Source organism: Remersonia thermophila, chromosome 7 (genome assembly GCF_042764415.1).
Source record: "Remersonia thermophila strain ATCC 22073 chromosome 7, whole genome shotgun sequence".
NCBI lineage: Eukaryota > Fungi > Ascomycota > Sordariomycetes > Sordariales > Chaetomiaceae > Remersonia > Remersonia thermophila.
Window position 1 is genome coordinate 1,704,960 of NC_092223.1, and position 23,590 is coordinate 1,728,549.

Genomic DNA, 23,590 nt, shown 5'->3' on the forward strand with positions numbered 1-23,590 from the left:
CCAGCGGCCTGTCTTGCACGGAACAGCCTACGAACCGTGTCTTCGACCACGACGAGCTCGCTCAGTCGTCCGCTGTCCACAGCAAACCCAGGTCCCGGCCGGTCGCCGGATGATGCAGAGCTTCGATATCGACTTGCGCCGCGGTCCAGCACACCATCTCCGTTAGCAACTCGAACCACCGCTTCCCACCCCGACAAGCCACGCAACTCGACCGCCTCCCTTCTGTTTCCCACCACCGTCCCGTTGCCGAGCGGCGCGCGCCCTCATCTTGCGCATAGCCTTTCGCGATCTCACGGAGGACGCCGAAGCAGCCCCCATCGTCCTCGCTCGCTCCCGATCCGTCGCCCGGCCTGTCTTTTGCTATGGTTATAGTGCGGTACCCTCGCATGATATTGGATAGTCGAGAAGGATTGGGTCCGTCTCCGAAGCCGGGGAGAGCAAGGGACAAGGGGAACTGAGAACTTGCCGACCTGGCGGCCCGCATGCATACTGTCTCTCGTGCCCTTGGCCCGCATCGCCTCTACGGCTGCCTCCTACGCCACCCTGCCGTCGCATCTATCTAGTCCTCAGCCATGTCGACCAGAGAGCGGAGGCTGACAAGCCCTCTCCCGGCCACCATGGACGGGAGACCCTACACTCTTGGGACCAGCCCCACGGCGTCCGTCACGCCGCCGCTGCCTGAGCGCCCGGGTCGTGCCTCGATGCTGCCTCCGGTGTCCGAAAAGTCGCCTCCGCTGCTTCCGAGGAGCTCGGAGAGGGCGTCGACCAGCAACCTGCGGGGCGCATTCCGTCAGACGACCACCATCCGGGCCGTGACGCCCGAGCCGCCCGAGACGGCGTTGGGGGGTCTGGACACTGCGCGGGACGGAGCTTCAAAAGCCCCTTCCGAGTCACCCAAGGCATCGCCAAGGTCCATCCCCCCGGGTGGTTCGAACATGCCGGCAAGACGCCAGGGGGTTGTGTTCCACGACTCCTTCTCCACGTCCCTCGAGAGTACCTCTACCACCCCGCCCCAGCGGCCCGTCTCCTTCCGGCCGAGAACGCACACCATGGACGGCGCGTTCCGCCAGCAACTCGTCCCGAACGTAGAGGCGCGCAACCGGATAGGTTCCTTCTCGGCGGCCACATCCCTCTCGGCCGTCGAAGATGCGAAGGCGCCGTCTTTCTCCTCCCAGGTCGATTCCTTTAAGCACGCCGACCTGCAACCGCTCCTGACCGCGTCGATGTCCAAGGATAAGAGATCGTCCAGCACTCGGAGCCGCCTCACCAAACGGCCGTCGTCGAGGCCGAGCTCGCCCTTATCGTCCCTCCCGCCGTCAGTCGACTCCCTCCCCCTCCCGATCCCGACGACCGATGCGAATAAGGTGCTTCTTCTCATGAAAAACCTTTGCGGGAGGATGCGCGGCGCAATCGAGTGTCGGAAGGACGGGAGCGGGGCGTGGATGCGCGGGATTTGCTACATCGACGAGGAACGGGGGAGCCTGATGTTTGACCCCGGGGAGAGCGGACCGTTCCACACAGCGCTCATCTCGGAGCTCCGTGGCTGTCGAGTGGTTCCGCTGGAATGCACCGACAGGGATCCTGCATGCCTCGAAATCACCAGCGCCCAGCTTGGCGTGGCACTCTACCTGCGCCCGCTAGTGGCTGAAGAGCTCGACCTCTGGCTGGCCGCTTTGCTCTGCTGGCAGCAGCTGCGCTCCCCCAGCACCTCCAAGTCCCCCTCCACCGCGCGTCCTGGCAACGCCGCCACCACCGGAACGCCGGCGTGGTCGGAGATGAAGCGTCGCGTTTCGTCGACCGGCCTTCGAGAGCCCGCCGTTATCAAGGTGGGCAAGGTTATGCTCTGGGACAAGGGCGCGGCCGTCACGCCTCGCGCCATTGTCAAGCGGCCGTCGACCCGCGATTTACGCTCTTCCCAGACCTGCTGGAGGCAGGTGTCCTGTATTCTCCACGACAATGGCGAGCTCAAGATCATGACAGAGAACGACACGACGGTCCTTTCCGTCATCGCGCTCTCGCAGCTCGCGAGATCCGCCGTCCAGCAGCTCGATCGATCGGTTCTCGACGAGGACTATTGCCTCGCCATTTTCCCCACCTATTCGTCGACGTCGACGCAGCTCTCCATCTTCAGGCCCGTGTACGTCGCCTTGGAGTCCAGAGTGCTATTCGAAGTCTGGTTCGTCCTGCTCCGTGCCTTCACCATCCCGGACATGTTCAACATCGACCCCGCCAAAGGGGGCCGGCTCTGCGAAGTTACAAACTTCCAGCAGGAGCTGCCGGGAGAGACGTTCAGGGTGGAGAAGACAATAGCCATACGCGTCACCGAGGCTAGGTTGCGCAGCAGGACCCTGGCCGGCGAAGACTGGCAGAGCAAGGGCTCGGATTCCGACCCCATGATCGGGAACTACCTGGCCGAGGTCATTCTCGATGGCGAGGTGCGTGCAAGGACGACGACAAAGATGGAAACCAAGAATCCATTCTGGCGCGAGGATAGCGTGTTCACCGACCTCCCGGTGTTGCTGCCTTACCTGTCCATTCTCCTTAAAAGGGTCGACGGCGTTCCCGAGTCATTTGCCCACCAGATCCAGGCGACGCTGGGCTTGGCAAGGAACAGCCATATGGCAGAAGTGGTGTGCGGCTCCGTGGACATCTTGCTGGATCAGCTGGAGTGCGGAAAAGACCACGAACAATGGATTCAGATCTACGACGACAGACAGCAGTCCATTGGATCCATGCTTCTCAGGATCCACCACGAGGAGCTCGTCGTTCTGCTGCAGCGACATTACCAGCCGTTGTCAGACCTCCTTCACCGCTTCTCCACCGGGCTCACGGCGCAGATCAGCGAGGCCTTGCCTGGCAGCCTGCGCCGCCTCGCCGAAGTCTTGGTCAACATCTTTCAGGTTTCGGGGAGCGCCAGCGAATGGCTCATAAACTTGGCCGAGGAGGAGATTGACGGCATCGGAGACGACAAGCCGTCGAGCAAAAAACCGAGGTTCAGCGGCCGGCTCAAGTCCAACGACTCCATCGAGTCCAACACCGACCGCAACCAGATTGTGCGTGATTTGGGAAAGTCGCTCCAGGGCGAGGCCAACCTCTTGTTCAGAGGCAACTCGCTGCTGACGCAAGCCCTGGAGTACCACATGCGCCGCCTGGGCCGCGAGTATTTGCAAGAAACCTTGGCCGAAAAGATCGCCGAGATTAACGACAGTGACCATGACTGCGAAGTGGACCCCAGCAAGATACACCACGGGGAAGATATCCAGAAACACTGGAGCCATCTGATCAATTTCACGGCCGACATCTGGGAAAGAATCACGCTGTCGGCCCCTCGCCTCCCTCCAGAGCTCAGGCACATCCTAAAATACATACGCGCCGTGGCGGAGGATCGATATGGGGATTTCTTGCGCACCGTGGCCTACACATCCGTCTCGGGCTTCTTGTTTCTCCGCTTTCTGTGCCCGGCCATCCTGAGCCCGAAGCTGTTTGGGCTCCTGCGAGACCATCCGCGACCCCGGGCTCAGCGCACCCTGACCCTCATCGCCAAGTCACTCCAGGCTCTCGCCAACCTCACCACCATTGGCAAGAAAGAACCGTGGATGGAACCGATGAACAAGTTCCTCTCCACGCAGCGCCAAGCCTTAAAAAACTTTCTGGATGAAGTCTGCGCCATCCCGGCCGACCGCACCAAGACTCCCCTTCCGGCGCCCTACTCCACGCCCAACACCATTCTCGGTCGCCTATCTCCCATGGCGCGGGAAGGGTTTCCTTCTCTCCCTTACCTCGTCGACCAAGGCCGTAACTTCGCAGCGCTGGTCAAGCTATGGGCCGATGCCCACACACCCTCTTCCCCCTCCTCTTCCTCCTCCTCAACCAGCACCAACGTCAGCAGCAACGACCAACAACAACAACAACAACTGCAGCAGCAGCAGCAGCAGCCGCCGCAGCCGTCGCCATCGCCGCCGCCCCCACCCTTCCAGCAGCCGACCTACGAAGGCGACCTCCTCCGCTTCCACACCATCTGCATGGGGCTCCATCAGCGCTCCATGGCTTGCCTCGCGCGCATCGAAGCGGCGCGCAGCGCGGCAGCAGCGGCCGCGACAGACCCGACCAGTCCAACCTCGTTGGTTGACGAACAGCAACTGGTCGATGTCATGGAGCGCGTCAACATCGACGACATGCTCACCCTATCTGGCTACAACGGGTACGGCGGTAGTGCCAGCCCCACAGCCTGGGGCGGCATGTCTATGTCCGAGAGCAGCGAGGCCCTCCAACCTCCTGGCTCGTCGGGAAGCGACATCGACACGGGCATGACCTCCCCGCAGTGGGGGGCGATCAGCGTCTCGCGCGACTCCCGCCAGGGAAGCTTTAGCCGCGAGGTCAGCTCCAGCTCGTTGCGCCAGATGGCGCGGAACAGCGAGATCCCGTCCGCCCACCCAGGGGGCGGGAGCGGTGGCGGCGGCGGGGCAGGAAGCACGGTACGCAGCCTGCGCAACGGCATCCACCCGCGCAGGCTGATCAGCGGGATCATCCGCAGGACGAGGACGACGTCGCCGGATTCGCCTGCCGCGACGAGCCCGGGCGCGGGGATATTGTCGTGGCCTGGCAGCGGCGGCAGGGAGGGTGAGTTTGAGCGTGAGCGGGATGGGGACCAGCTCGAGAATGCCCGGATGGAGAGGGGTTATAGGGATCGAGAACGAGAACGGGAACGGGAGGCCTCAGTGTCGCTGTCGAGCCCGAGGGTGATCGAGACAATAGGAAGGCCGCAATGAGGAGCACAGCGGTAGGGGCAAGGGGGTGGAATGTGTGTGTAAGGTGATGGGTCGAGGGGGGCATGAGCGATGGAACCCATTCTATCGCACACACACACAGACACATACACAGACACACACACACACACACACACACACACACACACACACACATGCATACATACACACGTACACACGCATACACACGTGTACATACATCATGGATGGGGCGCCACGGGATTGGGCTTGGAGGCATGGTGGATCTAAAGTGGCATCATCTTACCTATTACCTACTACTTTTTTCCTTGTCATGGCTGGTGGGCGGCTGTGGTATTCATGGGTTCACATCAAACTACACAGTAAGGGGGGCTTGAAGTTTCTCACGACTGCCATCTTGAAAAAAAAAGAGGTGAATGCGACTTGACGCATGCCCCCTTGATTCGATAATTCATGTCTCATCCCTCAGGTATTCCTTGTTTTGTTTTGGCGCTGCCATTGCGATTGCGATCGCCATCTATGAACCAACTAAGCGTGCCCCGGTAACTTGCCGGATCATGGTATCATCAATTCATCAGGTCTTCATACGCAAGCCAACCCCTCAGCTAAAGAACTTCTTGTAAGCCGCCTTCTCCTTCGCCAGCCGCGCCGCGGCCGCCTTCTTGACGGCGTTCAGCTCCGCAATGACGGCCGGGTCCTCGGGCGCGAGCGCCTTGGCCTGCTGCAAGCTCTCGAGCGCTGCATCCTCGTCCTTCAGGCGCACCTGGGCGTAGCCCCGGCGGTACAGCACCTTGGCCTTGTCCTTGTCCGAAATGCCGTCCACGGCCAGCGCGTTATCCGCCGAGCGCACCGTCTCGGCCCAGTCGCCCAGCTTGAGGTTCATGAGCGCCGAGTTGCTGTTGAGGGTGATGCGCACCGCGTCCATCTGCTGCTTGGTCTCGGGCGGCTCCTGGTCCAGGTCCGGGTCCTCGTTGAGGTAGCGCAGGCCCTTCTGATACTTTTCCAGGGCGGTATTGAGGTCGCCGGCCTTGAAGGCCTTGTTGCCGAACTCCTTGCAGGCGCTCGCGATCTTGAGGATTTCTTGGGCGGGGAGCTCCTGGTCTTCGCCCGTCACCTGGTCTTCGGGGTAGTCTTCGTACTCGTCGCCGTAGGCGTCGGCCTTCTTGGCGTCGGCGGCCACGGCCTCCTCGGGGGAGAGCTCGCCGCAGTCGGCAATCACGGCGTCCTTGAGGGGCTTGTCGGCCTGGGTGCGGAGGTTTTCAATCTTGCGCACGACGGACTTGCCGCTGAGGACCTCGCCGAAGACGACGTGCTTGCCGTCGAGGTGGGGGGTGGCGACGGTGGTGATGAAGAACTGGGAGCCGTTGGTGGCTGTCGAACCACGCGAGGTCTTGTCAGCAAGGCCGCCATCGCCCAGCCAAAACCACGGCCAAAACAGGACTTACCAGGGCCGGCGTTCGCCATGGAGAGCAGGAACGGGCGGTCGTGCTTCAGCTGGAAGTTCTCATCCTCAAACTTGGCGCCGTAGATGGACTCGCCACCCGTGCCGTTGGCAGCCGTGAAATCACCACCCTGGATCATGAACTGCTTGATGACACGGTGGAAGATGGAGCCCTTGTAGTGGAGGGGCTTCCCGGCCTTGCCGATGCCCTTCTCTCCCGTGCAGAGGGCGCGGAAGTTCTCGGCCGTCTTGGGGACAATGTCATTGTAGAGCTCGAAGACGATCCGGCCGGCGGGCTGGCCGCCGACGGTGATGTCGAAGAAGACGCGGCTGCGGGCCGGCTTGGTCTCGTCGGTCGCCATAGTGAACCGGGAGGGGCTTGGGAAAGGGTCGAGGGTACGACGGAAGCGCGTGGGTGAAGAGCAAGAGGTTCTGAAGTTTGCTCCGAGAGCTGTTGGTCAGCGGCCGAGGTGAAGTATGAAAACGAAACACAAAAGTCGTGGAAATGGGAAGAAGGCAGACGTAGAAAGGCATCCCGGAACAGGCAATCCAGTCTCGGAAAGCTGCATTGAGGCAGAGCAAACAATCGCACATGGTCAGTCCACTTACCGGCTGGGCTCGCAGGTTGGTTTGCCGGAACTTGGAGGGCTCACCGGGTACCGAGTTGCGGTTGATGAGGAACGGGTAATTCGTGGGTGGTGGTCGGGGTGGTTCCTTGTTGAGAAGATGGCTACGATCCGCCTACAAGGAAAACAAAGGGCTCGATCCACGGGGCAACCCACGAGTTTAAAGCTTTGGTTTCGCAAGGGCGTCTCCTAGAACGGCCTGCTGTCTCAACAAGGAGGACGGTTCGTGAAGCTTCGATGGTGGGGCTGACGGCATGCAGGCGGGGCCCGGGGTCCGGGACGGCCCCCGGTGGGGCACCGCCAGAGCTGACAGCCGCAGGCAGTAGAGGCTAACCATTCTTAGAAACCCGGTGAAGGGGGAGAGGGGGGCTGGCCGAAGCTGAGCCCCGCGGCGCGCCAGGAACGTGCGGATCTACCTTACCTCAGGTACCGTAGGTACATACTATGTAGCCTCCAGGCTCGCCTCTGACAAGAGGCACCAAAAGCGCATATTGCTGGATTACCCCGGCTTTTGTACTATTATAGATGCCGTGACGTTCCCATGAATCTATTTCCCCATACTAGGTACCCCGGTGTGCGACTATATGTACGGTAGATTCCTAGTCTGTGCACCGTATCTATCCGATGGTATGTTTGTTTTCAGGCCAAGTCGCCCACGTTGGCGGGGTGCCTGATCCGCTCATCAGCTCGTGCTGGCCTTTGCATTGGGCCCGTCCTGGCTGCTACCGCTGCTACCGCTGCTGTTGCTGCTATTTTTGGTATTTTTATTGTTGCTGTTGTTGTTGTTGGCATTCGGCGGCTGTGCCAACAGCTCCAATGTCACCTGCGCAGAAAGTCAGCGTCGTGGATGCTTTGGGAGGGATTGTAGCTCCCAAGGTAGGGGGGTATCCTAACCGGCCCGTCGTTGACCAATGCAACCTGCATCATGGCCTGGAAGACGCCGTTCTTCACCTTGTCTGGAGAATACCCCGCCTGGACTCGTGTAAAAAAGTATTCGTAGAGCTTCCTGGCCTCGTCTCCTCCCATTGCCCCGTGAAAGTCGGGTTTGCTCCCTTTCTTCGTCGAGGCGAGCAGGGTGAATTGGGACACTACAAAGGAGGTAAGCCATGTACATCTACGGCCATGACAAGGGGCGAGGAAGCTCGTCCGTCCTTACCGCAGAGGACCTCCCCGTCAATGTCCTTGACGCTCTTCTTCCACTGCGTCATTCCGTCAGTGTACGTTTTTTGTAGCTGTGGTGGCATCTGAAATCAGTCATACCCGGCCCCCGGATTCATCGTCCCAGAGCTTCAGTTTCAACACCTTGGCAGCAAGGGAGTCTGCTTCCTTTTCGGTGTCGCCAGGGGCCACCGCCGCAAACACCAGAACTCCTTTGCCAATTTTCGAAACCACTTGTTCATCGACCGTGACCGAGGCCGAGAGGACCCGCTGGAGTATCGCTATCGTTGGTCAGCCAGCCGCTCCGGCTGTGGATATAGGTAGTTTGGCTGGGAGCCAGGAGATAGTGGAGGGGGAGGGGGGGTGAAAAGCGGCACACCTTTCATCTTGCGACGGATTGGGTTCTGTTCAAGGCACGGGACGGTGAAGGTGGAGGAGCGGAGGGCAAGTTGAGAATCAGGATAGAGACGCAAACGGATGAACAGGTTGTACGCTATCGACACAATGTTCCAGCAGTCCTGAGGTTGCCCAGTGGTTTTGATGATGGGCAGGAAGACCTAATGTCTTCAGGAGTGGGCCACTCTCGGCTTGGGGGGGCCAACCTGACACACCTCTTTGGTGTCCATCCAGCGTTGAAGGCAGCGTCTAGGACCGGAAGATGCCAACCACTAGCACGCAGATTCTACCGAATACCAGGCGGAACCTGCTGGCGTCTATCGCGATGCATATCGGCCATATTGGAACACGTCTTACAGATCCCTTCTGGGACCCTACCCCGGGCTCCCAGGAACGTGGGAGCACAGTGCGCAGAGTCCCTGGGCTGGCGTTTTGCCCTGGAGCAGGGTATGGCTGGGGGCCGGCCAGGCCGTCGTTCGCCGCCCCGCCAATGCCCTCGTATACAGCACCGAAATGGGAACATCAATGGAATGGGAGCTTCTGCGCAACAGAGATTGGAAAACACATGGCGTTGAACGGCTCGGGAGCCGGATGAATACACAGTTCACCAACCCCAAGGGTGCGTGGAGGTCGCAACCATGAGACAGTGTCATCTACAACCGCTTTACTGTGCTTCAATCACGCGCCAACCATTCACAACCCGGGCCAGGCTGGGGCTTTCCGATTCATGATCCTGGGGATTCTGACCCGCAGCCCGCTTTGTTTCAGCAACTGGCATCTCAACCGACCTGCCGCACTTCCGAGGCGCAACCTAGTCCTGCCGACCGTCGAGCGAACGGATTGCTGCTTCTCCATCGAACTACGTAGGTAGCCGGCCGCCATCGCACCAACCGGATGACGTGTCTTGCGTCTTGCGATTGCTCCGTTTCCACCGACATCCGTTGACGTCCGCCACCAAAAGCAGTTTGCGAGCCGGCAGCCTGTGCCGGACGACGACCACCCAGCCGACGACGCCAGCCATCGACCTGGGCATCCGACGACTTTGACCGCGCGCATCCCGATCCCGAGAGGGGCTCACCACCGACACGATGGCGGCGCGAAAACTCCAACAGGAAGTCGACAAGTGCTTCAAGAAGGTGGCCGAGGGCGTTGCCGAATTCGAGGCCATCTACGAGAAGATCGAGCAGTCGACAAACCAGGCGCAGAAGGAGAAGTTGGAAGACCAGCTCAAGCGCGAGATCAAGAAGCTCCAGAGGCTTCGCGACCAGATCAAGACATGGGCTGCCAGCAACGACATCAAGGACAAGGCTCCGCTCTTGGAGCAACGGCGTCTGATTGAGACGGTCGGTTCTCCAGTCAACATGGACTCTGCCACCCCGGAGGGCCAGCTGACGGTCTGTCTAGCAAATGGAAAAGTTCAAGGCTGTCGAAAAGGCCATGAAGACCAAGGCGTACTCGAAAGAAGGGTTATCTGCGGCTGCTAAGCTTGACCCCAAGGAGCAGGCCAAGATTGACGCCAGCGACTTCTTGAGCAGCATGGTCGACGAGCTGGAACAGCAGATCGAAACCCTCGAGGCCGAGAGCGAATCGATACAGGCCACCATGAAGAAGGGGAAGGGCCATGCCGCCAAGGCCGAGAGGATATCTGAGATCGAGCGCATCATTGAGCGCCACAAGTGGCACCAGGGGAAATTGGAGCTCATCCGGCGCTCCCTCGAGAACGGAGGCGTCGAGGCCGAGCAGGTCAACGAGCTGGGCGAGAACATCAAGTACTACGTCTCGGACGGCATGAACGAAGACTTCATGGAGGACGAGACCATGTACGACGACTTGAACCTGGATGACGAGGAGGACCAGTATGGCATGAACCTGGACAACGACCGCGTCTCTTCGCAGGACACCCAGTCGATACAGGACGACCCATCGGCCGAGCCCGAATCCAAACCAAGCGCGCCCTCCGGGAAACAGCGAAGCGCGGCCGACTCGGCGGCCGGGTCGGCGGCGCGGCGGCCGGCAGCTCAGGTCAAGTCTCCGCTTCCAACGCTGGCGACCGTACACAGCACTCCGCTGCCCACCCTGAGCAATGGCGCTCTGGCCAACGTGGCCATGAAGCCAGCAGCTCCACCAGCCCGATTGGCCGGAGAAGGGTTGAAGTATGCTAGCGCAGCCGCGGCAGGGGCGAACAATGTCGGTATCGCCCCGTTACCACCTCCGCCAGGTGCGCCCGCGAGGACAAGCGCTGCCAACTCGCCCAGCGTCGCATCGGCGCAGCCGGCATCTCAAGAGAAGGCGTCGAGCGCAAGCGCTGCGCCCACAAGCACGCCATCCGCTCAAGCCCAGCAGGGCAAGTCTACAGGGAAAGGAAAGGGGCATCAGCAGGCGGCAGCAGCAGCAGCAGCGGCGGCGGCGGCGGCGGCGACGGCATCCAACGATGCGGCCGAATCCTCCAAAGGTACGTGCGCTCGGCGTCCGGCGCTGGCTGGTAAACAACACCAAGCTGACTTAGGGCCCTGCCCAGCTGCGCAAGCCAATGGTGCCAGCAACGGCATCAAGCCGATCGCCGAGGCGGAAGAAGAGGAAGAATCCATTTACCACCTCCCCGCATCGCTGCGCGATCTTGTGGAGTCCTTCGAGGCCATCAAGCAGCGGCCTGCTCCCATCAACGCGCCGGCAACACAACGCATGCAGGCAACGGCCGAGGCCAGCAAGCCGGGCATCCTCGATGCTGAGCCACCACGGAACTACCAACCGGACATCCGCTTCCACTCTCACACGCGCTTCCCACAGGAGCCGCTTGCCATCTTCGACGACCCGCGCCTGTACGCGCGCATCGACCCGGACACGCTCTTCTACGTCTTCTACTACAAGCAGGGCACCTACCAGCAGTACCTGGCGGCGCGCGCGCTCAAGGACCAGAGCTGGCGCTTCCACAAGCAGTACCAGACGTGGTTTCAACGACACGAGGAGCCAAAGTCGATCACGGAGGAGTTTGAGCAGGGCACCTACCGGTTTTTTGACTACGAGAGCACATGGTACGTTCCATCCTTTTGAGGGGCGACTGAGGCTGCTTAGTCAGCACGCGATGACTAATCCATCATGACAACAACAGGATGAATAGGCGCAAGGCCGATTTCAAGTTTGCGTACAAGTACCTTGAGGATGAGGTCTGAGCCGGTTCTCCCTTGCGATGATGAACGGAGAGGTGGAAGCGGCCACTGGTTTTGCGTCGTTTGCTGGATGGAAAGGAGGTGCGTTGCGCTGCGAAGACTCACGGCGAGCCTTGGCAAGCTACAAATGCGTGCGGACGTGTGCATAGTCGTAAGCATGGAGGAGGGATGGTTTCGTGGTGCCTTTGCGGCGAGAAGCCCAAGAGAAGGGACTGGGGAATTATCCCCCACCCGATCGCTGAATGGCAAGCAACCATATTGCGATATCACGTCGTTGTAACCAACCTTGTCTGTTTGTGATGCCTAGGTTTCATGGGATCTCCTCTCTCCGGAGGCGATGGATGGGTGGGGGGTCTTTTGCCCTTCTCCGTGAGGTTGTACTTGTTGAGTCTAGGCCTAGCCGAGAAGTGAGGTGAAGCGACGCTGAAAGATCGACCGAGAGGAGCAGCTTTGGTGTGAGGAATCATGAAAGATTCTTGCGCGCCATGTTGATGGCGAGCCATGGATATCTGTCTCGTTGCAACCCCACGGCTTTTCGCACCGAGTCATTTGCAGTCACCGAGCCGGAAAGTGAGAAGACACCCAACCGAGGTGACGAGGGGTTTCGGTGTGAGGTATTCGTGGATGGGAGAACCGGATGGTGCTTAACACTGTCCCCCGGCCGCCCCCTCCTCCCCCCTCCCCCCCCCCTTCTTCCTCCTTCCACCAATAACCCCTGCGGCCATGGATGTATGTATGTCTGTATGTCTTGCTGTCAGCCTCGCTTCCCTGGCTTCGTTCGCAGCTGCGGTCCACCCTGGGCGTGCGCGGTCTTGATCTGCTGTGACACCTGTCCGCGACATCCCATGAGCAACAGCAGCGTTGGGACCCATATGAGGTCGAGCGGATGCCGCGAGGGCTGAACCCAGGATGGCGTCACGCACAAGCCCGAAAGCAGGAAACCAGCCAATGACGGCTGCGTGTCTCTACACATAGCCACTTGTTGCCCCGGGGGATGTAACCACCTTTTTTTTGCCATCTACCTCTGCGGATCGAGATTGCCGAGGCGAGCAATCGACGACGTCTCTACGCACTAGCGGCACAGCCCAAGGTGCCGGTAATAGACTTTTACACAACGCCTATGCCGAACAGGTTCTGTGGGGGGGCCCGAACCGGGGGAATGGGCCCGAATCCGGACAGCCCTCTGCGGTTTCGAGGGCGGCACTGTGGACTGTGGTGCCCGACTTGTTGCAGCTGACCAATTGTGAGAGCGTTGATGTTTGTTATTCGCTGCGCCCCCTCCGGCTTTCCGGCCTCGGAGTCACAGGAGGCAGCCAGGGACGCCCCAAGCCCCAAGCCCCAAGCAGGCGACGCAGGGTGGGGGGGGGGGGGGGGGGCGGGGGATAGACTCGACTACTGCGTACGCCGGATCATGTGATGGGGACTGTCTTGTATGGATGGATGTTTACACCAATATGCATACCTCAACATCGAGATGGGTCGGCCGGTCCTGGATCTGTCGGGGGTTAGATACCGGTGCCCGGCTTGAGAGTCCTGCCGCATAGAGATACCGGCGCTCAGCTTGAGACGGGAGCGTTTGATGGTGGCATGGCTCGCGAACCAGCCAACTAGATCTGTTGGACAACTGAAAGAAGCATAGACGGCCCGTTGCCGAGGGTGCCTTGGCGACGTCGCACTCAGATGTTCCTGAGGCGTCTTCGTGTTCCCCCCTCGCCTAGATGAAGTTCCGCAGCGCAAGCAGGATACCAGGGCATGACCGGACGGGTGGCTGGCAAGATGAGCCTCAAGGCCCCGTTACATAAGGGGGATATCTTCCTTCAGAGGGTTGACAAATAAACCCCTCAAAGTCCGAGGCAGTGCAACGGAAGGGGGGGGGGGGTTGTTTCGCTCGGTGAGTGGTAGTTGCGTGAGTGATAGTACGCAGTAGACGTCTTCCTTTTCCCGCCCAGCACATTCCAGGTTGGGCCTGCAGCTCGGGATCCACATGCCGGTGGCATTGACCAATCGACAGGCTCTTGTCGCTTCGGACGCCCATCGTTCACCGAAGGGTCAGGCACGTCAGGCAAAGCAAGCCAGGCAGAGCAGGCAGTTTGAGGAACGAGCAGCCAATCAGCAGCGGCACAGCCTGCTCGAAGCCTAGCCCGCGGGTGCGCGAACTTATCCTTCAGCCGCAAGGCACCCAACCTGACCCAAACCATGACCGGTGGAATCTGATGTTGTTTCAATGTGATCGTTGGTAACCTACCGTAAGTCCCCCAGAAGGTTTGGGATTGGCGTCTCGGCTGGGGTTCCGTCTCCGCGCCTCTGGGGATGCAACGCTGGTCACACCAGAACCACGGACTGCCGGCTTGATCTCGAGCCTCGAAGGCCGCTGTTGTGGTGCCACCTAAGGCCCGTGTTACCGGTGCACGACAGCATTATCGCTGGAGGCCTGTCTGTGGTGCTCCGTGGGATGGCGGTGCCTGCCACCGGGCCTCGGTGCGGGACCCTGGAGGAAGCCGTGCGGCACCTGATGCCAGCCGATCAGTTCCCCACGGGCCTTTTTCGCGAACGCTTGTAACCGGCCGCGTGTTGTTCGGTGAGGATGGCATCTTCACATGGTGGTGCTTTACCATTCCCGGAGCCCCCTTGGCTAGAGTCTTCCATACCGGCGGCAAGGCTCAGAAGCTCCCGGAGCAGGCCCCCCAGCCTTTTCCCAAATGGCTTGCCGACCTCCTAGCTCGTTAACTATCGAGCAAGGCACCGTAACATGCATTCTGCCAGAGAGGTCGCTGTCCTGCCTCCGTGTGGCGGCACTGGCGTCCCGGCGATTATGAGCTTCACATGCACATGGACCAGGGAGAAACGAGAAGAAGCCGGGAAGTAGGTCTCGGAATCTAAAAGACTGGCTTACGGGATGAACGGACCTAATCATCCAACCTCCTTCGGTGGCGTCTTGCTGTTCTAGGACCTCACTGGTCAAGCGACCTGGACAGCTGGGTCACCTCACCCTTGGGGTTCGCTCACGCGGTCCAATAACCACCGCATCGCCGAGAAGGAAGACATCCAGCAACCTATGAGAGTGGTATCCCTGCCGAGCCATAGCCACTAAATGGTGGCAGAACGGCAGCCTCCAAGGTCGAGAACTGCCAGGCTTTCTTTGCAGCTCGGGGAAGCAAAGACAACCCCCCCCCCCCCCTTCTTTGTGTCCGCAGAGCCGCGCTCTGATGTTACTTCATATTGCCCTTCTAACCCTGCCCCACGCGGCAGCTCGCTCCTCTTCCCTCTTCTTGGGCTACTTGCATCATATCCGTCTTTTGCCCGCCTTGTTTCGAGCGTGAATGTGCCTTTCCGCCTCACTCGGCGCGAAGCGGGAGTCTCCGAACGGCTTCGACGTATAAGTTGGGCGTATCTGCGTCGCCCATTGGTCTCGACCGACGGCATCGCCTCTTGTTTCATTCCACCTCCCTGCTACTTCTTTGCCCAATTGTTCACCTCGTAACTTGCATCACAATCAAAGCACGCTTGCAACAGACACATAGCTCTCGAGTCTTGGAAACGTGAACCGTACCCTATCTTGACAACCTTCTTGCCTAGCTTTCCTGTTGAAGACCCAAGGGCTGCCACCGCAACCGCGACATTGCGTCCAAACGACAATGGGCCAGACCGAGCTCGTCTACTTGAGGTCCTCTGACGGAGCCCAGGTCCCTGATGGCGTTTGGATGATGGAACGTCCAGCCGGTATGGCCCGGACCCAGTCTCAAGACACAAACCTCACAGAAAGCCTGACGATAAGCACCTCGGCTTCGGGGAACTCTTTCGACAGCGGAACGGAGTACCCATTCTATGCAACCTACGCCCTTCCAACGCTCATCTACCCCAGCGGAGGGGAATCTCCGCCCACGGCTTCCCCGACCAGCAGCCAGGGAACCGATCTATTCGCTTTCGACAGCCAATTCTGGCCCTTTGGGTCTCCCCTGATGATCGACCAATCCTACCCGGAGGGCTTTCTGCCCAAGCCAGAGCCGTCCGATCTGAAGCTCTTACTTTCCACCACCGGAACTCAGTATGCGCCCGTCGACCTGCCATGTCACACGGTCGCTGTCCCATCATCACGGGGGGGGCTGTTGGATACGTCGACCTCGGGCGCCGAGGAAGCGGCGCGTAGCGACATGGATCTCTGCCTCCTCGCTACCGGATCCCAGCACGCGATGGTCGAGTATGAGGCAGCCTACCCCGGCTCTTTTTTGCCGCAACCGTTGGATGCGTCGATATCCAGCGCCGAGGACGCTTCGCCAAGCCCTACGGGCTATGGAGCGGATCTGACCTCTCTGGGGATCATGCTTCCGGGGGCGGGCGCAGAGCTGGCTTTTATAAAGGTTGAGGAGGATGCTTTCCGCGGTTACCAGATCCCGGGCGTCGAGACTGCAGGCCGCGCATATCTCGAGAGCCCGGCAAGATCGTGCGCGGACGAGAAATCCACCCCGACAGCCGCCCGTCCGGCAGCTGCGTCCCGACCGCCGATGCAAGCCATCGAAAATACCAACATCCCCCGGGGGACTGCTCGGCCTGACCACATCTCACCCAGCCCGTCAGCCACCTTCAACGAGAACAAGGAGAAGGCGAGGTACAGATGCCGCATCCCCGGGTGCGACCGCGGGGCCAGCCGCCTGGCGGACCTGCTCCGCCACGAGCACACCGTCCACTCTGCCTCCCTGAGCCCCGACGGTTCCGGCGGCGCGGGCCTGGCCAACAACAAGACGCGCCGGTACGTCTGCGACTACAAGATGTGCGCGCGGCACGCGGACCCCTTCTACCGGCAGGACCACTTCCGCGACCACCTCCGCCTCTTCCACAAGGAGGACATACCGCGGCGCGGCGCCCGCAGCGAGTGCAAGCTGTGGTGGCAGTCGCGCGCCCCGTACGCCGTGGCCCGCGGGTGGTGGCGCTGCTCCAAGTGCCTGAGCCGGGTCGTCCTCAAGAAGCACGGCTTCACCTGCCACGGCTGCGGCCGGACGTGCGAGAAGCAGCGCCAGGAGTACCGCATCAAGCTGCAGGATAAGCCCCCGGCCTTGACCGCTCGCTGTGCCTTCCCCGTCGATAGCAACGCTGTGACAAAATCGGTCGCCGTGTCGACGTGATCAGGCCCCTATTCTTTTTTTTTGGTGTGTGTGTGTGTGAAGCAGTTTCAGTGCCCTTTCGGTCTCCTGTGGGACGCATATGGCGAGTTCCTTCTTCTCCCCTGCGTAAATATGCTGATGTCTTCTCAAGCTTTTTGTGTTCATGTTTCGGTTTTCGCTCTGGGACCTGGGCCCAGTGATGATGTATATTGCGGCTGCGCTGCCCCTTCTGTCTCTCCTTACCCAGATGATTTTACTAGTATGCTCTGGCGTTCCCTTTTTTATATCGTTTGCCTTTCCCTGCCCCCTTTCCCTTCGTGTGTTTGTTTGTTTGTTTTGGGGGGGTTGTTTTGTTTTGTTTTGTTTATCTCTACTACAGGATTGCCAACGGGGTTTATGGAGTTAAGGAGTGGATGATGATCTCCGTGGCGCAGCGCAGTCTGTTCTCGGTTGTTTCTGTATGTCTCTTTTTTTTTCTTTTCGTCTTTTTTTCTTCTCGTTCCTTTCTGGTATCTTCTTACCCTCGGGTCGCTTTTGGAAACCCGCTAGGCTATGAAATGAGCCTGGCGGTGGTTTCTTCACACAACGTTTCTGGAGGAGGGTGGTACGAGGAGAGGATGGATAGGTGCGGGTGGGCTGAGCGAGGGCAGACCACCGGTTGCCTTGTGGACCCCCCGCCTTCAATCCTGGCCTTATGCTGCACTGAGCCTGCTGAGGCTGTGTAGTATAACGTTGTACGTTGATCCTTGCGGCGTTGGCGATGAGGAGGCAGTTCCCTGGGAATCCAAGAGGGAAACGGTTCATAGGGGACGAGGGGCTATAGAGAGGCATCCGGATGTGCTGGGCACGGGTACTAGACAGCTCCGGATCTTGATGTATAATAGATGCTGCACACATCACCGGCGTCTTCTCCAGCAGACGGTGGTTGAACATGGTTTCGTACACCGCAGCAGAATGCGATATCAGCCCATGCGGCACGGCGTAGCGTGCGACAGCAAACCCAGTTTGCCCTTTCTTGCACGTGTCTGTCCGGAGGCCGTGACGACGTACGATACTTAGGTGCCTACACAGTACAAGCAGCAGGCTGTGGCGAGGAGTTCCAAGGTTGGCCTGCGGGGGAGCGGAAGATGCAAGTTGCTCGGTGAGAGGTACCGTAACGTTACGCATCGTACGCTCGGCAGAACGGTTCCGGGCCGGCAAATTGGCACCCTTTGGCGGTTGGTAAAAAGCCATAATTATATGCCTACAAGTACCTGACGGACCGGCTCAACGATTGCGCAGAACACTGGCGCTCGTTCGCCGCGCCTTGGGATGATCTGGGCGCATTCTGCAGGGCCACAACCACAACCCATCAACCCATCAACCCATCAACCCATCGCAATGGGACATGGAAAAAAAAACCCCTACCACGCTCTCCGCATCTCGGTGGTTTTTTGACATCATCCGCCTTACTGTAACAATGCGTGGTTTTCACAGGACCCCGCAACGGGGCTCAGATAGCCAATCGGAGCGTGGCCCTGGCGGGAACCCGGACTCCGGTCGGGTCGTGTGGGAGCCAGGGATCCCCGCGGGCTAGCGCTTCTCTCCGCTGCCGGAACGGCTTTGACGTTTTGGGATCTCGATTTGCTGCTTTGGGGGAGCCTCCGGCGGCGATTATCGGAGACGCCCTCAGCCTTTTAACTTTTGTGTTTTCTTTCAGAGCCCAGGAAACCACCAGCCACCTCGCTCACGGCCGCCCGGTACATATTCCAGGAGTCCAAGTTCAGGCTCAAGCCGCAACGTTCGGTACGTACGTCCTTTGCAGCTTCATCGGATGAATCACAGCATCGGCCGGGAGGGGGGCATATAGTTCAGGCCTTCCCCTCGAACCCCTCACTCCACTTTTGCTGACTTCCTCAACCTTTCCAGACAACCGCCAAGCAAGGCCGACCCTTTGGCGTCAGGCATCGCAGGTCCGGCAGAAGACGGCTGGCACCGGGTCTTCCTAGTCTCCAAATCTCCTCAGCGAAGCGTAAACTCCGAGTCTCCAAAAATCTCGAAGTTCCTCTCTGCCGGACGCACTACCGTGGCCCACTCGGCGCACCCAATCAAGGCCCTGCTTCTCGATAATCTTGCGGCGCCTTCACCTCGGCTTTCACCCGCCAGGTCCTGCGACCGCTTGCCAATTGCAGCTCCGAAGGCCCGACCGAACTCCTCTGATACGAGCGGCCCGCTCCGGGGAGTGCAAAAGAGTCCCAAACCCCTTCGGAAACTTGCCTCTCGGGCCCCTCTTTTATATATCTTTCCCCCTTCTTTCCTCCCCTTTTTTCCTCCCCCCTCTTACCTTCTTCCACCATGTCGGCCTCCGTCGCCAGCCTTCGCGCTTCTCTCCTCCGCCCTTCCTTCACTCGCACCGCCTTTGCCCCGGCGTCTAGCTCCCGTGTCTCTCCCGCCTTCGTCCCTCGCGCTGCTCCCGTCTTCGCTTACTCTCGAATCAACCGTCGCACCATGGCCACCGACGCCCCCGTCAAGATCAAGGTCAAGAACCCCGTCGTCGAGCTCGACGGCGATGAGATGACCCGTGTCATCTGGAAGGATATCAAGGACAAGTTCATCTATCCTTACCTGGACATCGACCTCAAGTACTATGATCTCGGCCTCGAGTACCGCGACCAGACCGACGACCAGGTCACCCTGGATGCCGCCGAGGCCATCAAGAAGTACTCGGTTGGCGTCAAGTGCGCCACCATCACCCCCGATGAGGCTCGCGTGAAGGAGTTCAACCTGAAGAAGAGTACGTGGGATTCGGTCCGGCCCCGTTCCTGATGTTGAGAGCGTCTTTGCTTGGAGAATGCGTCAAGACTGACAAATGTTTTCTTTCTCCCCTGCAACAGTGTGGCTCTCGCCCAACGGCACGATCCGCAACGCCCTCGGCGGCACGGTCTTCCGCGAGCCCATTGTCATCCCCCGCATCCCGCGGCTGGTCCCCGGGTGGAAGAAGCCCATCATCATTGGCCGCCACGCCTTCGGTGACCAGTACCGGGCCAAGGACACGGTCATCCCGGGCCCTGGCAAGGTTAGCCTGGTCTACACCCCTGAGGGTGGCGAGCCCCAGGAGATCGAGGTGTACCAGTTCAAGAACGGTGGCGGCGTCGCCCAGGCCCAGTACAACACGGATGAGAGCATCACGGGCTTCGCCCACGCCAGCTTCAAGCTGGCCCTGGACAAGGGCCTGCCTCTGTACATGAGCACCAAGAACACCATCCTGAAGAAGTACGACGGCCGCTTCAAGGATATCTTCCAGGAGCTCTATGACACTCAGTACAAGGCCGACTTCGAGGCCAAGGGCATCTGGTACGAGCACCGTCTCATCGACGACATGGTCGCCCAGATGATCAAGAGCAGCGGCGGCTACGTCATGGCCCTCAAGAGTGAGTTTCTTTTTTTTTTTTTCTTTTCATTTTTCTTTTTCATTTCCTCCCCGGCAGTCCCGAGCCGCTCTTGAAGTTACGGATGCTAACATGACGCGTTTCAAGACTACGACGGTGATGTCCAGTCCGACATCGTTGCCCAGGGCTTCGGCTCCCTCGGCCTGATGACCTCGGTCCTCATCACCCCCGACGGCAAGACGTTCGAGTCGGAGGCCGCGCACGGCACCGTGACGCGCCACTACCGCGAGTACCAGAAGGGCCGCGAGACGTCGACCAACCCCATCGCCTCCATCTTCGCCTGGACGCGCGGTCTCATCCAGCGCGGCAAGCTCGACGAGACCCCCGAGCTCGTCGCCTTCGCCGAGAGCCTCGAGCAGGCCTGCATCGACACGGTCGACATCGACGGCATCATGACCAAGGATCTGGCCCTGGCCTGCGGCAAGACCGGCCGCGAGGACTACGTCACGACCAGCGAGTACATGGCCGCTGTCGAGCGGAGGTTGAAGCAGAGCCTCAAGGCCCAGAAGCTCTGAGCGGCGAGAAACAAAAAAAAATGAAATTGAAACGCAAAAAGGAAGAAAAGCGCCGATCAAGGTCACGCGCACCTGACGGCAGGTGAGTAAGTTGGTCAGGAGAAAAGACCGACCACTTACAAGACAAGCCCTCGGCGGCCCGTCTAGGCACTCCTGGCGAGCCCATTGGGACGAGGCGAGGAGGAAGTGCCTCTTTTTTTTTTTATTATTAGTCTGGACATACATTCCCTCACGGTATCATCGGGGAGTCATGCCTTCGGTTTTGCGTTGGACAACCCACCGGCCCCTCCTGGATGCCGCAACCGGGTCGACATCGTTACCATATACCCCCAGCACCCCTGGAAGGCCTTGATGCTGGGAGGCACAACTTTCTCAAATATTGGAGTATATCGGGAGGTTTTTCTTGTACATAAGAGCGAGCACACATAGAGCTTGATTTTTTTTCTTTTGGAAAAACCCAGGATGGGCGATCGTTTCAGGCATAATTCCAACTCAGGAAGTATCTCTCACATACAAACACACTCATGATGAATGGTTTCGATGTCTCTTCGCCGTCTCCTGGCTGCCGTTATAACGGACTCGACGTTTTCACGACGAATGACCCATGTGAAAATCAAGAGGCAGCATAACATGAGATGATACAAATAATACATACTACATACATATCCAAACTGACGCCACCCCGTTCCCGATCCACGAAACCCATCGCCCATCACCTCTTGACCGCCCATAAAGGAACCCAATCTAAAACCACAAACGCCCCCGGTTGAACCGATTCACGGCGTGATTGAATCGCCATGGTTCTGTGTAAATAAACAGACAAACCCGGAAGAGACGAGGCAAGCGATGGTAGCCATAGGAGGAAAGAATACTGACATACGCACGCACGCACACATCCTACACCCACCCCACCCTCCCTCCTTCTTCCCATCCAGCGGCGGCGTTCTATGTAGGTCGGTGGAGAGACCTTGACCATCAAGCCCTCGGAGCATGCCATCCCACCCAAACCCCGGGCACAACCCCGGTCAACGAGTGGTGGCGGCACCTAATCCTCATACGCCGCGCTAGCCGCCTCGCTCTTCTTGGCCCCCTTCCCACCCGACGGCGTCTTCTCTGCGCCGTCGCTCTTCCGCTTCTTCTTGCTCGGCCGGCTCGACCCGCCCTTGGGCCTATAGCCCGGGTCGTCGTCCACCACCCGCTTCCTCTTGGCGCCTTTGGCACCGCCCGGGACGGGGGTCGCCGGCCCGCCCACGACGCTGGCGTCGTCGTCTGGGTCCTCGAAGCTGTCGACGGCGGCGGCTGCGGCGGCGCGGGAGCGTTTCGAGGCGCCCCGGGCCGAGGCGGAGCCCTTTTCGGGGCGGGAGGCGCGATCACCGCCGCCCGCCTTGGCGCGGCGGGCGGAGCCGGGGTGGTCGTCGCCGTTCTCCTTGCCCCCGGCGCCTTCCTTGTCGTGTTCGCCGTCCTGGAGGAACGTCTTGGGCGCGTGCTTGCGCAGCCAGTTGTAGACGGAGACGGGGTTGCGAAGAGCAAAGTCGCGCTGCGTGTCGCGCGGCGTTTGATGGCTGCTGGCGTGGGCCAGGGGGGCGAGGGTGGGGAGGGGGGAGGGAGCGGCGTCTTTGGCGTCCTTTTTGGGGCCCTGGTTGGGTTCGGAGGAGGAGGAGGCGGCGGCGGCGGCTTTCTCGTTGGCGAGCTGCGTGTCGAGCTCCCAGATGTAGTTGTCGATGTCGTCGGCGGTGAGGAAGGAGGGCGGGTGGGAGGCGCCCTGGGCCGGGTCGGCAGGAGAGTCGCGGCCGGCTTCGAGGTCGGCAAGGAACTCGGGGCAGTGCTCGGCGGCGGAGGCGAAGGTGTAATGGGGGACCTCTTTGAGGAGCTTCCTGTAAGACGTGGCGGGAGGGGGACCGGGGGGTGGCGTCGATGGCCGGTCGATGTCGAGGAGGAGGGCGTCGTTTTCGGCGTCGGATGGAGGGTCGAGGCTGAGATCTATGCGCTTCTCGGGGGGGATCTGGCGCGAATTGTTGACGTCAAGGAGGATGTCGAGCAACCGGCTGGACGGATCGCGAGTTAGCACGGGTACCGTTGGGGAGCGCCGCGGCCCGACTCGGGGCGAGCAGAGCTTGACGCACTCTTTCTGGACGGCCAGCCTCTTCGCCGTGGCCAAGGCCTTCTGCTCGAGCCTGTGAAGCTCCTCGCCCTCGTGCATCTTTTGGTCAAAGATGATGCGCATCTTGCGATACTTTTTCTTCCACGAGCGATAGGTGGGCTTCTCGGCCTCGGTGTCATCCTCGGCTTTGACTCTCGTGTCTTGTAATCGGCTGCGCGATGTGACTTCCATGGTCATGGCTGTTTTGATGGCGCAACTGGAGTTGGAGATGGGATATGGAGCGATGGAGCGGCGGATGGAAACACGGAAGGGGTTTTCTCGGGGAGGGCGAGCTGAATTGGGGGATTGAGGGCCGAGGATTAATGATTAAGATTCGGAATGGATTCGGGGACTGGAACAGATTGGACAGATTTGGACAGATGGACGGAAGGAGTGTCAGCTAAGTGAATGGATGGAAAAAGGGTTGAATGCAAGAATTGGAAGAACGGGATGGCGGCCTGTGCCGGCTGCGTTGCGGGTTGCGGGTCAAGGGTCACACGTCTGGTCGCCCGTTTCCTGAGGCGTGGGTGTCATCGTGTAGGACGGCGCGTTCCAGTGTACTGTAGTACACTAAGATCGATCCCTCCGCCCCCCCTGCGCGCCTGCCGGCTGCCCGGCTGGGGGGGGGGTTAAAAAAAGAGAAGGTCTCTTTGCACCATGTCGCTGGTCCCCGTGCACCATGTCTCCACTTTTAACCCTAACCCTTGCACCTAACACTTCGTCGACTGCGCGCATGAAGCCATCGAAGTCATCATCTTCAATTGACCTATTCAAGTCAAATGCATCGCTTTTCAACCACTTTCAGCCCAATCTACTAATTCCGCAGCTAACATATCGGTGTTGCCAGTCCCTTGTTAAGGCGCAGTACGTACGGC

General features: G+C 59.8%; 7 protein-coding genes across 7 annotated transcripts; 4 read left to right on the plus strand and 3 right to left on the minus strand.

Moving 5' to 3' along the window:
* Positions 1-572: 572 nt before the first annotated feature.
* VTJ83DRAFT_7425 (uncharacterized protein) lies at positions 573-4,769 on the plus strand (the record flags this gene model as incomplete). The annotated part of the gene is made up of 1 exon (XM_071014246.1): positions 573-4,769. The coding sequence occupies one exon, from the start codon at positions 573-575 to the stop codon at positions 4,767-4,769; it is 4,197 nt and encodes a 1,398-aa protein (XP_070863642.1).
* Positions 4,770-5,346: 577 nt separating this feature from the next.
* Positions 5,347-6,548, minus strand: VTJ83DRAFT_7426 (uncharacterized protein; the record flags this gene model as incomplete). Its single annotated transcript, XM_071014247.1, has 2 exons — positions 5,347-6,116; positions 6,191-6,548. 2 exons carry the CDS (start codon positions 6,546-6,548, stop codon positions 5,347-5,349), a joined length of 1,128 nt encoding a protein of 375 aa, XP_070863643.1.
* Positions 6,549-7,494: 946 nt separating this feature from the next.
* VTJ83DRAFT_7427 (uncharacterized protein) lies at positions 7,495-8,356 on the minus strand (the record flags this gene model as incomplete). Its single annotated transcript, XM_071014248.1, has 5 exons — positions 7,495-7,635; positions 7,707-7,900; positions 7,969-8,011; positions 8,073-8,251; positions 8,350-8,356. The coding sequence occupies 5 exons, from the start codon at positions 8,354-8,356 to the stop codon at positions 7,495-7,497; spliced, it is 564 nt and encodes a 187-aa protein (XP_070863644.1).
* Positions 8,357-9,454: 1,098 nt separating this feature from the next.
* Positions 9,455-11,536, plus strand: VTJ83DRAFT_7428 (uncharacterized protein; the record flags this gene model as incomplete). Its single annotated transcript, XM_071014249.1, has 4 exons — positions 9,455-9,709; positions 9,771-10,818; positions 10,885-11,398; positions 11,476-11,536. The coding sequence occupies 4 exons, from the start codon at positions 9,455-9,457 to the stop codon at positions 11,534-11,536; spliced, it is 1,878 nt and encodes a 625-aa protein (XP_070863645.1).
* A 3,632-nt stretch (positions 11,537-15,168) lies between these two features.
* On the plus strand, positions 15,169-16,653 carry VTJ83DRAFT_7429 (uncharacterized protein; the record flags this gene model as incomplete). Its single annotated transcript, XM_071014250.1, has 1 exon — positions 15,169-16,653. The coding sequence occupies one exon, from the start codon at positions 15,169-15,171 to the stop codon at positions 16,651-16,653; it is 1,485 nt and encodes a 494-aa protein (XP_070863646.1).
* Positions 16,654-18,966: 2,313 nt separating this feature from the next.
* On the plus strand, positions 18,967-20,575 carry VTJ83DRAFT_7430 (uncharacterized protein; the record flags this gene model as incomplete). Its single annotated transcript, XM_071014252.1, has 3 exons — positions 18,967-19,405; positions 19,506-20,042; positions 20,148-20,575. The coding sequence occupies 3 exons, from the start codon at positions 18,967-18,969 to the stop codon at positions 20,573-20,575; spliced, it is 1,404 nt and encodes a 467-aa protein (XP_070863647.1).
* Positions 20,576-21,620: 1,045 nt separating this feature from the next.
* Positions 21,621-22,913, minus strand: VTJ83DRAFT_7431 (uncharacterized protein; the record flags this gene model as incomplete). Its single annotated transcript, XM_071014253.1, has 2 exons — positions 21,621-22,620; positions 22,699-22,913. The coding sequence occupies 2 exons, from the start codon at positions 22,911-22,913 to the stop codon at positions 21,621-21,623; spliced, it is 1,215 nt and encodes a 404-aa protein (XP_070863648.1).
* Between the last annotated feature and the right edge of the window lie 677 nt (positions 22,914-23,590).